This window comes from Galeopterus variegatus, unplaced genomic scaffold (genome assembly GCF_000696425.1).
Source record: "Galeopterus variegatus unplaced genomic scaffold, G_variegatus-3.0.2 Scaffold4517, whole genome shotgun sequence".
Classification (NCBI taxonomy): Eukaryota; Metazoa; Chordata; class Mammalia; order Dermoptera; family Cynocephalidae; genus Galeopterus; species Galeopterus variegatus.
In genome coordinates this window covers 33,680-50,456 of record NW_007730628.1, presented here as the reverse complement: position 1 = coordinate 50,456, position 16,777 = coordinate 33,680, and the positions used below count along the sequence as shown (strand labels likewise).

General features: G+C 33.5%; 1 protein-coding gene across 1 annotated transcript in view; it reads right to left on the bottom strand.

Moving 5' to 3' along the window:
- The window catches only part of LOC103603238 (exocyst complex component 6B-like), a gene marked incomplete at its 3' end in the record, with an annotated part of 36,855 nt that extends 20,861 nt beyond the window's left edge, over positions 1-15,994 (bottom strand). The window contains exons 1-4 of the mRNA XM_008587730.1: positions 15,974-15,994; positions 4,903-5,000; positions 2,919-3,024; positions 1,932-2,041 (exon numbers count right to left, since the gene is read on the bottom strand). Coding sequence (XP_008585952.1) covers positions 1,932-2,041; positions 2,919-3,024; positions 4,903-5,000; positions 15,974-15,994 — 335 coding nt within the window. The remainder of the gene's footprint in view (positions 1-1,931; positions 2,042-2,918; positions 3,025-4,902; positions 5,001-15,973) is intronic.
- Positions 15,995-16,777: the final 783 nt, after the last annotated feature.

Below are 16,777 nucleotides of genomic sequence, written 5' to 3'. Positions count from 1 at the left end.
AAAGTTATTTTGCTGAATATAGAATTCTGCTTGATTTTTCTCTGAGTACTTTGAGGATGTCACTCCATTATCTCTGGATTACAGAGATTCAGACAAGAAGTCTGCTGTAATTGTTATCATTATGGCTGTATGTGATGTTTGGTTTTCTGAATGGCTTTTTTAATGTTATCTTTTCCTTTCATTTTTATCAGTTTGAATATGGTGTCTTTAAGTATTTTTTGTTTGTTGGTTGTTGCTATTTTTCATCTGGATTAGGCTTCTCAAAATCTTGAATCTCTGGTTTGATGTCTTTCATTATTTTTGGAATACTCTCAGCGATTATCTCTCAAAAATTTCTTCTTCCCTGTTCTCTCAGTCTTCTTCTTAGATCTACTCTTTGAAATTGCCCCACAGATCTTGGGAACTTTGTTGTATTTCTTTCCCCTTTTTTTTCTCTTTGTGTATCAGTTTGGGTAACTTTTACTCACTGATTCTTTCCTAAGCTAGATCAAGTCTACTGATGAACCCCTCAAAGGAATCCTTCATCTCAAAAACTGTTTAACTCAAGAATTTCTACTGGACTCTTTCCTACAATTTCCATCTGTCTGTTAAAAGTCCCTACATGTACATACATGTGGCATTTTAAAGTCCCTAACTAGTAGTTCTAATCATATGGTCATCTCTGAGTCTGGTTCTGTTCATTTCATTGTCCCTTTACAATGAGTTGTTTTAATTGTTTTGTTTTGTTTGTATATCACTATTTTTGAATGAAGGTTGGACATCATATGTAAAACAATAGAGGCTGAGGAAAACAGTATTTTTGCTTGGAAATGACCATATCTCTTCTCCTTTTGGGTCATTAGTGTGGGGGTTGAATCAATTGAGGCAGGAGTTAAGCTGGGTTTGAGTTTTGTTGATGCCATGATTCAATGCCTTACTGAGTTCAAATTCCTCTAATGATAGAATGGGCCAGAGGATTTTTCATGATGTTTCTCCACCATACACAGCTTTCAGCTATACCTGTATGTCTCCAACACAGAAGGGAATCTCTCTGTCTACATTCTTGGCCATCAACCAGTGGTAGATTTCTGCCACTTCTTACACAGTTCTTGCTAAGCTGTTAGTGAGAATCAAAGGACATACTCTTTTGCCCTGGCCAGACTAGTCTTAGGTATGCCCTGTGTGCTTGGTACACAGGAGTGGAGCTTGCACAATATCCCTGCCCCTCCTTCCACTGGAGGCCAAACTCTGCTTTGTATTTGTAGTGAATCTAGTACAGGAGTTTTCTGCCCTTCTGCCCAAAGTAGAAGACCTCTTTTGGCATTGGTATAAGATCCTTGGCACAGGACTGCTTCTTTCACTTCTTCTCCCAGGGGTAGAACATTTTTTTTCCTTCAATCCTTCCTGAAATAGCAATAGGTCTTTTCCTGTGCCATACAGAAAAAAAGGGTTTCCTGCCATTTCCCCAGTGCCATTACAGGCCTTTTCTAACATCCTCAATTTGTGTTAACGTTGGCACGTGTGCTGCTCCCATATATCTCCAGCACTTATCATTAATTGTTCAGTGTCTCAATTAGACTTGAAGACAGGGAATGTATTTCCAGCATCTTAATGTCTTCACAACTAAACAGCATCTGACAAACAATAGATTAGTCATAATGTATGATGAATAAACCAATAATTGAATAAAGAAACAAAGGAGCCTAAAGTCTAGCACATACAGAAACATATACACACAAGTAGAGCAATAACAATATTTCCAAAGGATTTTACCTGCTACTCCCCTTCTGACCTTAAAGAAGAATGTTAAAGTAGAATGTTAAAATTAGTATGTTATACTACAATTTTCTAGTGAATTCTCATTAAGGGAATATCGAAAGTTTTTTAGAATATTTGCGTATATAGAATCACATTTTTAGCATTGGTTGCATTTCCACTGTTTCATATTATACCTTAGATGAAGATCTTCTGAAAACTTCAGACAGGCGTAGATAAATTCCTTAATTTGGTTATATACTTTTGGCACAAATTCAGAGAAAGGAAACTTTTTTGGAAATGGTTGCTGCAAATGCAAGAATTAATAAAAGCAAGTCACAAACTAATGAACATTGAAGATACTTAAAAATTATTTAAAATACAAAAGGAATTTTCTTCCACATTTTGAACTATCTGTTCAACAACTTCAAATTTAAAAAAAAGGTCTCGAAAAGTTTTCTGGTACTAAAAAGAATAAGACATAAATTTAAATAAAACAATAATTCAAATGTCCTTCAACAAGTAAAGGAATAAACATTGTGGTATGTAGTCTGGAATAAAAAGGAATAAACTACTGATACATTCAACAACTTGGATTGAATTTCAAAAGCATTGTGCTGGGTCAAAGAAGTCAATCTCACAAGGTTACATATTGTATGAATTTCTATGGCATTCTGGAAAAGGCAAAAGTAGACGGATAGAGAACAGATTGGTGGTTTCCAGGGGCTGGGAATTAGGGTAGGGGTTGATTACAAAAGGGCAGCATGAGGGATCTGGGGGGGGCAATGGAACTGTTCTGTATAGTTATTCTGGTAGTGAACACACAAATCAATGCACTGTCAAAACCAACAGAATTATATACAACGAAGGGTAAATTTCACTGTATGTTTTTGGGAGAAAACGTATTAAGAGTACAATAAAGGCAAGTATTTCAAAGTATAAATATAATTAGAACACCCCCAACAATCCTCCAAACACTTCACATGTGATAGGACTCCAGAGCCAACTACTGATTCATAAATTAGGAAACTGTATTCTTCTAAGCTCCAGAAAGAGTCCTTTGAAGGTATTTTAGAATTCTAACCCATTCTGTTGAAGGTAATGCTTTCAATGAAACTGATACAATGAAAGTTTTTACAGAATGCCAAAAGAACCTAAGAAGTTTATTTTAAAGTATTCCTTACCTTTTCCAGCTCTATATCTTGGAATGGGAATTGTCCTACTACCTTTTTATACATCTCTTCACTTGTTACTGGTATGGGACTGTAGTTGTCCAAATCAAGTATGTTTCTATAAATAAAATAAGGAAGGATGGAAGGAAGGGAGGGAGAAATAGTGGGTTAATGAAAAATAATTTTCTGATGAACTCCAATGGTTGTATGAGTATATATACCACAACTCAAAATGAATGTTTCTAGTCCCTCTTATACCCTATAATATTCCTTCCGTAATAAAGCTATTTGTTTTGGGTTAAAACCATCTTTCAAAGAAGTCAGAAAGAAAACTACACTCTGAAACAAATAGAATACAATATAAACATGATCTACTAAGTTTCTGAGATTTACAAATGGGACAAAAAATTTTAAGGCAAGTGAGAAGTAAACAACAAAAGAATGTGTGCTTTAGAGAAGACAGTGGTTGATTTTGTTTGTTTTAATAAGATACATTTGATTATGTTTTTTAATTTGGAACTAGAACTTTTTTTTTTTTTTTTGTCTTTTTTGTCTTTTTCCATGTCCGGCAATGGATCGCAACCCTCAATGTTGCCCCCATACCGGACTGGGGACCGGCAACGGGATTGCAACCCTCGGTGTTGCTCCCGCGCCTCGCTCAGCCAGTGAGAGGGAACCGGTCTGTATGTGGGATCTGAACCCTCGGGAGGGAGCGCCGCCACACTTCCCAAGTGGCACAGTATCCAGTGCGCCACCGGGCCGGCCCTGGAACTAGAACTTTTAATTTTCAAAATTGGCAGGTAGGAAAAGTAATTTCTATAAATCCAAATTATGTTCATTAAGTTCATCTAATGCTCTGTATTAATCATAAATTTTTTTCATCTATAGATTGTCCCTCCTTAACTAGACTGAGGGTTCTCTAAAAGCAGAGACCGTACTACCAAAATCAAAACAGAAACTCACTAAAGGCATCACATCCAAAGAACCTTACACTATGGATATACCATGTTATTAATTTTCAAACTTCTTGCAGATATAACTCTCCCCTAAATACAATTATACCATTACATAAATCTAGGTTTTAGAAATATAAATATGTATATTAACATACAGATGAGTTAGACTAAGTGATGATCAAGGATATGTTCATAAACTGTGAAGAGTAAGAGTAAAAGAACAATATAAGATCTTATAGCTACAAGAATTTGTAAGTGAGAGAATAAAATTGATCAAATTAACAGCAGAAATTAATGGCATAGAAAAGATATGAAAGATTTTATCAATTAAACCAAAAACCCACATTAAAAATAAAACCAGTAAAATAGACAAATCTAAGCAAGTCTGATTAAACAAAGAAAAAACACTAAACAATACAAAGACTACAAAAGGGAAAAATATAAATACAGAGAAAAATTAAAATTACAAATAAAGTCCATGTATAACTTCATATCAACAAATCTGAAAACTTAACTGACACAGAAGATAGTTTCTATGAGCAGGATACAAACATGTATATATCACAATTTTAAAAGTTCATTAGTTTTGAAGTATATACCACTTTTTTAAAACTTCACTGATTTTGGGCCAGCCCGGTGGCGCACTGCTGTAGTGCGCCGCTTGGGAAGCGCGGCGGCGCTCCCGCTGAGGGTTCGGAAGGGCTCAAATGCCACTACCTTTTGGAGCCAGACTATACATGATCCCCAAAAAGAAAACAGAAAAAAGAATGAGAAGACATAAGATGATCTGGATGGTTTGAACCAAGGAACCTGACATTTATCCAAGGAAACAAAAATACCAAAATACAGCAGGGGGACTTCCCAGCACCATAGCTATGAGATTGGATATCTTGGGAACATCATTTTAGACATGATTATAATTCACTTAAATTCTGGATCATAACCTGGAGTAACTAGAAAATATAAGCCACATATACTTGTTGCTTATTACATCTGAAAAACCTTACACATAAATACACATACGACAGATCATTTCTCACCTGAAAATACCTGCCCACTTCTTTAGCAGAGTTTCGCTATACTGGTCTCTGATTTCTAACAGCATGTCAAAAAGCTGGTTTACAGGAAAACCATACACCTGAAACAAGATAAGAAAATAGCTTCATTTTCTAAGGTGATTTTTTTAGCAACATGAAAGGGATTAGGCATTAGAAGACATTTTGTTCTTTGGACAGCTCAATTACAATTTTGTTACTTGCTTTCTACTGAATCTCTCAATTCCTGAAAGAGATGTGTTGAATTCACTCACAATAATTTGATTTGTCAGTTTCTCTTTTATTACTAACAATTTTTATTTCATATATATGACTATTGATGCTTCCTTGTCCCTTCTAAAAGGACTATTATCTTTTCAGTGGGTTAAAACTAATATCAATACAAAATATCCCTCTTCTTCCATTTGAAGTTCTTCAACTTCAATTCTGTTTGCCTCACAGAATACTGACATTTCTGCTTCTCCTATATTTTATCTATTTAGGTAATCTTAATTTGTGACTATCTCTTAGTAACAATATTGTAAAACTTTATCATTCTTTGATATTTCCTGGGATTAGTGACATATTTGGATCTATTAGAGACACTTTTTTTTTTTTTTTTTAGACAGCTGGCCTGTATGGGGATCCAAACCCTTGACCTTGGTGTTATCAGCACCTTGCTCTGTCAGCTGAGGTAACTAGCCAGCCTTCAAGCCATCTTATTTTAAGTTTTCAATTTCGATTTAGAATTTCTTTTTTTAAAATTTCCTTCCGTTTCTTTTAATGTATCAGTTCTTTTTAATTATGTTATAGTGGTTAATAAGTTATATCCTTCCTGTCCACTGTTTATTTGAAATAATCCCGAATCTTCATTTTAAAAACTTTTTGAATATGATGTCTCTCCTTCCGTAGGAATTACTAATAGCATTAATCATTACAAATAATCAAATAATCAGTTATTGAGAATTATCTATAAGTTTTACTCATTGCTTGCACAAATTTTATTTAATCCTATCCCATTTAATATTTTAGATTTCTTTTTCATATTTTGGAGAAAACCAATAAGAGTCTTTCAAAGATAGGAAGGACAAAGAGTAAACTTTGAATCCTCACATGTTTAAAAATGCTTTTCTTTTGCTCTCAAATTAAAATATAAAATTTCAGATATGAAAAAACTGTCTCCTGACAGTTACCCCACTTGACACTCAATGTCTCCTTTCAAGTTTAAGAATCTGATCTTTTTTGCTGCAGGGAAATTCCCTTCTTTTATTATGTCGACCCCTCCTTTGTCACTGTTCTTTCTTTCTCAATTTATTTTAGAGAGAGAGAGAGAAAGAGACAGAGAGAAAGAGAAGAGCAAATCATATAGACTAGAAGCAGATCTTAGTGTATGCATAATATTTTATTATATAATAAAGGTAGCCTTCAAAATATGTAGGGAAAGAACAGATATTATGAACCGAATGTTGTGTTTCCACAAAATTCATATGTTGAAGCCCTTACCCCCAGTGTGGCTGTATTTGGAGATGGGATCTTTGGGAAGTAATTAACGTCAAATAAAGTGATATGGGTGATATCCCTAACTCAGTGGGATTGTGTCCTTATAAAAGGAGAAGGAGATACAAGAAAGCAGTATTTCTCTCCACAGGCACACACTGAGAAAAGGCCAAAAAAGGACATAGAGAAAAGGCAGCTAGCTATCTTAGGAAGAGGAATCTCACCAGAAACATCATCTTAGCACTCTAATTTCTGACTTCTAGTCTCTAGAACTGTAAGAAAATAAATTTCTGTTGCTTAAGCCAGCCAGTCTATGGTACTTTATTATGGCAGTCCCAGTGACTAAGACAACAGATTATCACAATAATGCTACGGGAAGTGATGAGTCATTTTCAAAATAATTAAAGATAGGGTCTAAACTCACACCTTATGCTAAAATACAATTTTTATGTTTGTGATTTATATGTAAAAAAAAAAGTATAGAAATACTAAAATGAAACATAGACAAATAATTACATATTCTTTGGAATAGAAGACATATTGTAAAGCAAAAGATCAATAAATTTAACTACACAAAATTTTTAAAACTTCAATAAAGCTGCAGAAAAGAACAACAAAGGAAAGTGACACAGAAAACTAAGAAAAAATATATATATATCAGACTAGAGGCTAACTTTAGACTAAAAGCTAACATTCATGTTTTATTAATAGGTAGTAAAATATAAAAACCTATTAAAATATAAAATAAAAGCAATTGTGTATAAACAGTAAATTCTAAGATACACAAATAACCAAAAAAATGTGAAGAGATTTTCAATATCAGTATAAACCAAGTAAAAGTACATACAAATAAGATAAATTCCTGACAGATTGGGTATGATATTTTGTTCTTAAACATAACCTGTTCAGTACAAGGAATACGGAAATAGGCATTCTAATAGAAGTTCCTCAGAATGTGAAATGATTCAATATTTTTGTAGAGCTAATTAGCAACATCTGGAGCCTAAGAAATGTACAGATCTATTAACTCACTAATTTAACTTCTAAGAATTTGTCCTAAGTATAATCAGTTATGCAAATATATATTTATAAAAATATTCACTACAGTATTTTTAATACCTAGAAAAACCCCAAATAGCCAAAGCAATCCTGAGCAAAAAGAACAAAGCAACAGGTGTCACACTGCCTGACTTCAGAATATACTACAAAGCCATAGTAACCAAAACATGTAACCAAAACAGCATGGTATAGTAAAACAACATGTAACCCAAACACCATGATATAATAACTAAAACACATGGTAACAGCATATAAACAGACACATGAGCTAACGGAACAGAATAGAGAAACTAGATATAAATCCATACATTTACAATCAACTCATTTTCAACAGAGACGCCAAGAACCTGCCTTAAAAAGTGTACTTTAAAAAGTTCACAAAAAGACTCATATTCTCTTTCATTTCTATTCTTCCATAAACTTTCTGAAGTACCCTCATACATTTGGGAAAGAAGTTTCTCTTCAATAAATGGTGTGGGATAACTGAATATCCATATGCAGAAGAATGAAACTAGATCCCTATTTCTCACCATATACCAAAATCAACTCAAAATGGATTAGAGATGTAAATGTAAGATCTGAAACTATGAAACTACTACAAGAAAACATTGGGGAAACACTACAGGACATTGGTCTGGGCAAAGATTTTTTGCATTAAGATCTCAAAAGCACCAGCAACAAAAGCAAAATTAGCCAAATGGGAGTACATAAAAAAAAAAGTATCTGCACAGCAAAGAAAACAATCCATAACACAGTGAAGGGACAATCTATAGAACGGAACAGCAAAGAAAACAATCAACAGACTGAAGAGGCAACCTACAGAATGGAAGAATATACCATCTGACAAGAGATGAAAATAACCAGAATATACAAAGAACTCAAACAACTCAACAGCAAAAAAACAAACAATTCAATGAAAAAATGGGCAAATCATCTGAACAGACATTTCTCAAAAGAAGACATAAAAATGACCAACAGGTATAAGAAAAAATGCTCAACATCACTAATTATCAGGGAAATGCAAATCAAAATCACAATGAGATATCATCTTACCCCAGTTAGACTGGCTAGTATCAAAAAGACAAAAAAATAACAAATGCTGGGGAGGATGTGGAGAAAGGAACAACTGTATACTGCTGGTGGGAATATAAACTAGTATAGCCATTATGGAAAACAGTTTGGAGATTCCTCAAAAAACTAAAAATAGAAATACCATATGATCCAGCACTCTCATGTCTGGGCATATATCCAAAAGAAAGGAAATCAGAAAACAGAAGAGATATTTGCACTCCCATGTTGATTGCAGCACAAATTCACAATAGCCAAGATGTGGAATCAACCCAAGTGTCCATCAATGGATAAATGGATAAAGAATGTGGTACATATGCACAATGGAATATTACCCAGCCATAAAGATGAATAAAATCCTGTCATTAACAGCAACATGGATGAGACTGGAGAACATTATGTTAAATGGAGTAAGCCAGGCACAGAAAAAAAATAAATGTTCCACATTCTCACTCATTTACGGGAACTAAAAAAAAGTTGATCTTACAGAGGTTGAGGGTAGAATAGTGGTTACCAGAGGCTGGGAATGGGTGGAGGAACAGGGGAATAAAGAAGATTGGTTAACTAGTAAAAAAAATACAATTAAATAGAAGGAATAAGTTCTAGTGCTCAAGAGCACAGTAGGGTGACTACACATAACTATACAGTTAACAAATATTTATTGTATACTTCAAAATAACTGGAAGAGAAAGTTTGAAATCGTCCCCAAAGAAACTATAAGTGTACAAGTGATAGATATCCCTATTACCCTGATGTGATCATTATACATTGTACAATACATATATTCCCCATAAATATATACAATTATTATATACAAATAAAAAATAATAAAATAACATTTACTGCAATGTTTTTAATAGCTAGAAAAACAAAGCCAATTTTGTTTATTTATTTATTTGTTTTTTGTCCTTTTTGAGACCGGCCGCACCATGCTCAGCCAGTGAGCGCTGTGAGCGCACCGGTCATCCCTATATAGGATCCGAACCTGTGGCGGGAGCGCTACTGCGCTCCCAGCGCCGCACTCTCCTGAGTGCGCCACGGGCTCGGCCCAACAAAGCCAATTTAAAAAAAACCCTAAATATCAAATGTATCAGTTAAAAAATAATGGCATATTCCTACAATGAAATATTATGTAAATTTATATTAAAATTAAAACAAATTCATTATGCACTAAATAAAAAACAAATCATGTTCCTTACTAAAATATGTATTATGTATTATATACTCTGTATTTAGGAACTGAAGAAAGGGTTTCTAAATTTACATATAAGAAAGCTAAGTAATAACAATGCTAATAATTATGGCCAAAATTTGTTATTAATAATAAAAATTTTCTATCTTATAATAAATATATTTTCCTTATATAATTAATATTTATATGTTAGAACACACGATTCAGTGGAGAAAAATAAGGTATTCAAAAAATAATCCTAGGACAATAGATGCACTATTGCAAAAAATTAAAACAAAATCTTTAATTACACCATAAATGAAAGTAAATAACAAGTGGTTGTAAACATATAAATGCATAACAATCCAGCCATAAAATAGTTAAGGGACTGTTTTCTAATTTCAGAACAAACAAAAACTTTAAAAAATATATTTCAAATTTGTCAGATTGTATTATGACAAAAGAATAAAATGGTAAAAATATCAGATCAAGTCTTTGGCCACATATAAGCAATGGGGAGAAACTTAATACATGATAAATATAATTAATTAAACATTTTAAATTTCCATACACTATAAAAGAAACCATAAATAAAAATAAAAGGAGAGAAATATTTGCAACACATTCAATAATGACATATCTTCATTGGTTCAAACCCGTACATTAACCAATCTCCTAGAATTTGCTACTTGGATGACACAAATACACTTCAGAATAATCATACCCAAAGTCAACTCATTACTTCCCCATTCCAAATTATCAAGACCACGAACACTATCATCCACGGAAGAAAACTATAAACCTAGGCATCACCTTGACACTTCTTTTCCCCTCACCTCTTATAATCTTTCTTCCTAAAAATCTCTCAAACTCATCCACATTTCTTTATATCCACTATTAACCCTTGATCCAAGCTATCATAATCTCTTACATGGAATACTACACCAGCCTACAATAATGGTTCTCAAATCCATTCTTACCCCTTATCCACTGTCCATACTTTAGCCAGAATAATATTTTCAGGATGCAAATCTAATCATCTCACTCCAATTTACCCCAATCCCACTTGGAACACACTCCATTCAGCCCACTGCTCAAAAGGTCAAATGGGTCCTACTTTTCCATTCTTACTTCCTACCTTTCCTGCCTAGCTTTCTATGTTCTATGTTCTGTCAACTCTGGACTTCTTTAAATTCTCTAAAAAGACTATGTTCCCTTTAATCATGTGACGTTACTTCAAAAAGGTCATGGAAAAATAGAATTAAAAGGTAATATGAATAGTTTCATGAACTTTTTGAAGTCCTCTCGTAGATTTTGCTCATGGTGTTTACTCTGTCTGGAACATTTGCTGATGAATTAAGAGAGCTGAAAGGTCATGAATGACTTATAAGTTTTTAGCCAGCACACCTAGATGGACAGTAGAGCCATTTAATGAAAATTTTTAAGCACTAAATTATCTTCTGTTACTGACTCCTCACTATTATTCTTCAAACACTTCAGACATAAAAGCCCTTGCACTACTGTCTTTATGCTTTAAAATGATCATTTAATTGATATTTGCATAAGTGGTGACTTCTTGATAATGCTGATCTCAGAATGCCACTTCTGATTAACACCTTATTGCCCTAATCTATCACTCTATTTAAATTGTCTACATTGTATTATCACTGCCTGATATTCTTGTTTATTTTTTTATTGGGTATCTCCCCCAATTAAAATCTAACTATCTGAGAGCAAAGAACTTATCTGTCTTGTTCATTGTTGTATTCTCACTGTTAACATATAATCAGTGTTCAAAAATACTGAACGAATAAATAAATAATTCAGAGCCAGCATTCTGTACCTGAAATAAAGTGGATTGTCACCAAAAATTCAAGCTATGTTAAAATACATCAACAGATCATGGGAACTGATAATTAGGCAATTGAATAAGCTGTAAACTTTTTTTCAAAAAGTAACAGTAAAACGGTGTACTCCAAATCAATGTTTATAATATTAATAGACATTATAGATGGCACTATGGAATAGTGGCTAAAAACACGGTCTCCAGAGTCAGACTGTCTGGGTTTGAATACAAGCTCCACCTCTTACTGTGTGATATTGGGCTAGTTACCTAACCTCTCTGAAGTTCAGTTCCCCAGACTATAAAGTAAATATAATAATAACACCTACCTTTATAGGGTTGCAGTGAGACAGTATATCTGAAGTACACAGAACAATGCCTGATACATACAGAGCAATCAATAGATGTTACCTGTTGTCTTCTCATTGCAAAGAGCATTCACAAAAGTAAGTTCAATGTTAGAGAATATGGCAATTTGAAGGGGCTACTTCCATGTGTCTTTAAAGAACATGTACAGTTCCAATGGGTGATTCCAAAGATATACACATACGTTGATTTTAAAGCAGTAAAGCACTGAATAGTATATAGATAATCAGCTTTAAGTAGGAACTTCTTTTGGGCTTCTTACATACCGAGTGGGTACGGAGCGCTGCGATGGTTTTTGAAAGTGCCATTTCCCATAGTTCATCAATGTAGGCTCTATTTACTAAGCCCTGGGTTGTGTGTAAAATGTGATCTTCAACCACAAAAAAGCTAAGATTGAGGAAAAAAGAAAGCACAGCTGTCAGAAATTATAGTTTGATTACTATCTCTATTTGACAAACATTAAGAGCTGTCATTGAATTTAAAGTTAATAGTAATTTTTTCCTTTAAAAAGGCTGCTCAGTATCATTAAAAAAACCACACTTCTTGGGCTAAGAATTTTGTCAGTGATCATGATATCTTCTTAACCACTTCTACTGAGATTGGAGTTACATTTCTATTAAATGTTATCATTTTATCCAGCAGCAATTTAAAAGGAAAGAAAATGTGTATAGGTAATAGAGGATAATTTCACTATATTAAAAAATACTAAGACATCAATACAAGCTCATTTTTAAAAACTAATAGATTTTAAAGAGACAATGAGAGATTTTGTGTTGGGTTCTTATATATATTTATAGGAATTCTTAATTCTTATATTAATTCTTAATTAAGAATTCTTTTACATATAAGTATATATATAAACATATATATATATACACACATACATATGAACCCAACACAAAATATCAAAATAATTCCCCTTATGTGGACTCTCTCAACAAAGTTTTAAGAAGGTTTTTTTGTTTTGTTTGTTTGTTTGTTTGTTTGGTGGCTGGCCAGTATAGGGAACTGGACCATTGACCTTGGTCTTATCAGCACCACACTGTCCCAAGCAAGCTAACTGGGCAAGCCCTAGAAAGTATCTCATAATGATTAAAAAAAAAAAGCAAAAGTATTTTTGAACATTCTTGTTGTGGTTTTTGTTATTATGCATTAAAAATATAACTGATGAAACGTCTAAAGAAAAAACACAGAAGAAATCTTTGTGAACTGGAGATAAGAAGAGTTTTTAGAAATGACACCAAAAGCATTACTAACAAAAGAAAAAAATCAATAAATTGTGCTTCATTAAAATGAAAAACGTTTGCGCTTCAGAGTGCATCATTAAGGAAGTGAAAAAGCAAGGCACAAACTGGGAGAAAATAATTGCAAATTGTATACTTGATAATAGATTGGTATTGAGAATATAAAAAGTCTTACAACTCAACAAAAAGAAGACAAAAATCCTAATTAAATATGGACAAAAGATTTGAGTAATAGATATTTCACCAAAGAGGTCATGTGATTGGCTAACAAGTGCATAATAAAATACCAAACATCATTAGTTGTTAGAGAAATGCACACTAAAAACCACAATTACATACCATTATATATCGTCAGGGAAATGCACACTAAAAACCACAATTACATACCATTATATATTCATAAGATTGACTATAATCAAATAGAAGACACAAAGTGTAGGTGGTGATGTGGCGAAGCTGGAACTATTATACATTTCCAATGGGAATATACAGTGGTACATCTAGTTTGGAAAACATTTGGGCAGTTTCCTAAAAAGTTAAACATAACCTTACCACACAGCCCTGTAATTCCAATTCTAGGAATCAACAGAAGAGAATAAAAACATATGTCCAAAGAATTGTATGTTAATTTTCGCAGCAGCATTATTAATATAGTAGTCCAAAACTGGAAACAATCTGAATATGCATCATTTTCAAAATGTGATATAGATGTAATGTATCCATGTAATTAAATGTTATTTAGCAATAAAAAAGAACAAAATACTGATACATACTACAGAATGAATGAACCACAAAAATAATTATCCCAAGTGAAAGAAGCCACACAAAAGGAGCAAATCTCTATATTGTGTGATTCCATTTATATAGATATCCACAAAAGGCAAATTTATAGAGACAGATAGAGCAGTTGTTGCCTGGGCTTGGGGTCGAAGCCAGGACTGAGTGCAAACAGGCTCAAGGGAATTTTTTGGAGTGATGAAAATGGTCTAAACCTGACCTGTGGGGATGGCTGCCAACTCTATAAGTTTATTAAAAATAATTTTATTACATAGAATATAATTTAATCATGGAATTAAAATAATTTACTTCTACTATACAACAGATGTATATTATGGTATGTAAATTATAGCTTAATAAAGTTGCATGGAAGAAAAATAAATAAATAAAATGTAACTTCAGGTATCTTGCCTAAATTTTCATACTAATTAAAACAATTCTTTATCGGGAATTTTTATGATATATCTTAATCAAAATGATTAGTTACAACAAAACAATCTACATCTGAAAAAAAAGAAATTTGATGGAAGAATCCAACCTATTCCCTTTCTTTTAACTGTAAAGTCATTAATTTGCAATTAGAACAAGTGCCTATATTTGGGATGTTTATTTGGGAACTGCAATTCCATACTACTGTATATACTCTAGATGTAGGTAGCAAGCTATACACCATGGGATAAACCTGGCCCACTGCCTGTTTTTATAAAGATTATTTTATTGGAACAGAGCTATGCTCTCATTTATGTATTGTCTATAGCTGCTTTCACACTATAACAACTGAGCTGAATAGTTGTGAAAGAGACCATATGCCATGCTAAACCTAAAATACTTTACTATCTGGCCCTTTTAGAAAAAGTTTACCAACTCTCACTGGTGATTTGGTTCCATCTTACCAAGAATGGAGAAACAAAACCTCAAGCATAATAAGATTAGTACCCTCCTAACAACGTAATGTTGAAACCAATAGGATGGTTACTATAAATCATCAGAAAATCAAAAATAAGTCATTTCTTAACGATTTAAAAAAAGAAAACAAAAAGAATATTCCAAGGAAAACCTGATTATTTTTCCAAGTCGCACAAATCTATGTATTGAAAGTGTATAGGGGCCGGCCCGGTGGCGCACTGCGCTGGTGCGCCGCTTGGTAAGCGCGGAGGCGCTCCCACCGAGGGTTCGGATCCCACATACAGACCGGTTCCCGCTCACAGGCTGAGCAAGGCGCAGGGGCAGCACCGAGGGTTGCGATCCCGTTGCCGGTCCCAGTCCGGTGCGGGGGCGACACTGAGTGTTGCGATCCGTTGCCGGACACGGAAAAAGACAAAAAAAAAAAAAAAAAATACTAGACATCATTGAGAATGAAAAAAACCATGCTGCATTCAAAAATGCCACAAATACAATATTAAGCAAAAGTAGTCAAACACAAAAGAGAACATATTTTATAATTCTACTTTCATGAAGCTCAAAAATAGACAAAACTAATCTATAGTGATAGCAATCAAAGTACTAGCTGTCTTTGGGTGGTGGGTCTACAGGACTATATATTTATAAAAAGTCATCTAGCTCCACACATAAAATTTGTAAACTTTACTGTGATTATGTTAAACTTAATTAGAAAGTTAAGCAAATTACTTAGGGAAGCAAAAAACAATCAGAACTGAAAATGGCCATAGAAGTAGAAAAGTTTACAATCAGTATTGCAGAAAATCAAATCCATAAAATCAAATCTTTCACAATGCAGTAGGGAATAATATAAAGTAATAAAAATGATCTGTGAGAAAATAAAAGATATGGAAGGCATATAATGGTGACTAAATCTTTAAGGCAATTATTGTCTTTGGAAAAATACAACAAATAGAACTGAAAAAAAAATCATCAAATATATACTAGATGAAACCTTGACCGAAGTGAAAATGTGAATTTTTGGATCAAAAGGGTTCATTGTGTGGAAGGCAAAACTGATAAAGTACAAATAACCTAGAGAGTCTTATAAAGTAGTAAATTTTAAGGTTAAGTTAAGGATTCTACAAGCTTCTGCTAATCAGCGTGACTCACCAGAGGTTCATATTCACCCATGTTCTTCCTTGGAAACACGACAGAACAAGACACTCACAAAGGACTAAAGTCAAGCAGGTGCTAGACTTCCCCATGTGCAATTTTAGATGCCAGAAGAATATTGAATAATAGCTAGAGAAAGTTGACAGAGAGAGTGTGATTCCAGAATTCTATTCTCATTCCACTTAACATTTACTTACTAAAGCAATAAAAATATTCAAATATGCAGGAAATTAGAAACTATATATCTTCATTTTCCCTTTCCAATGGGGGAGGGTAGCAGGGAGTTACTATCTGAAGAAATCTAAGAATGGGTTGAAATATAGAACTAATGACTTTAGAAGTTGACATAAAAAACTATTTATTATAATTTGATATATGGAAGAGTTAATTTGTATTTTAAGGCAAGAGTCTAAACAAATTGTCAGAACTTTAATTTACATTGTGCTTAATACATGAACTAAGAAAAATTTAACAATTCAGTAGCATCAAATGGTGGTGGTGGGGTCAGTGGGAAGGAGTGGGAAAGAAAATGTGTATGTTGCAACTGTGTCCACAGGGTGCAGCTCCAGCTTAGTTCCAGGGAATTTGATCTTCAAAATTTCAAGACATTGATAGTTGTCCCACAGGTGCTTTGCAGCAGGTGATCATTTCTTGTATGTCTATAAGGATGTTTAAAGGTTGTATAACTTGAGAGTAACTTCTATTTAATGGAAAAAATGGTATAATTCTCCAAGCTTAAGGACCTTCAAGATGTCCTGGTCAGAGAATTTCATGATTTGCAGAAGATTGGGAAGGGCCATC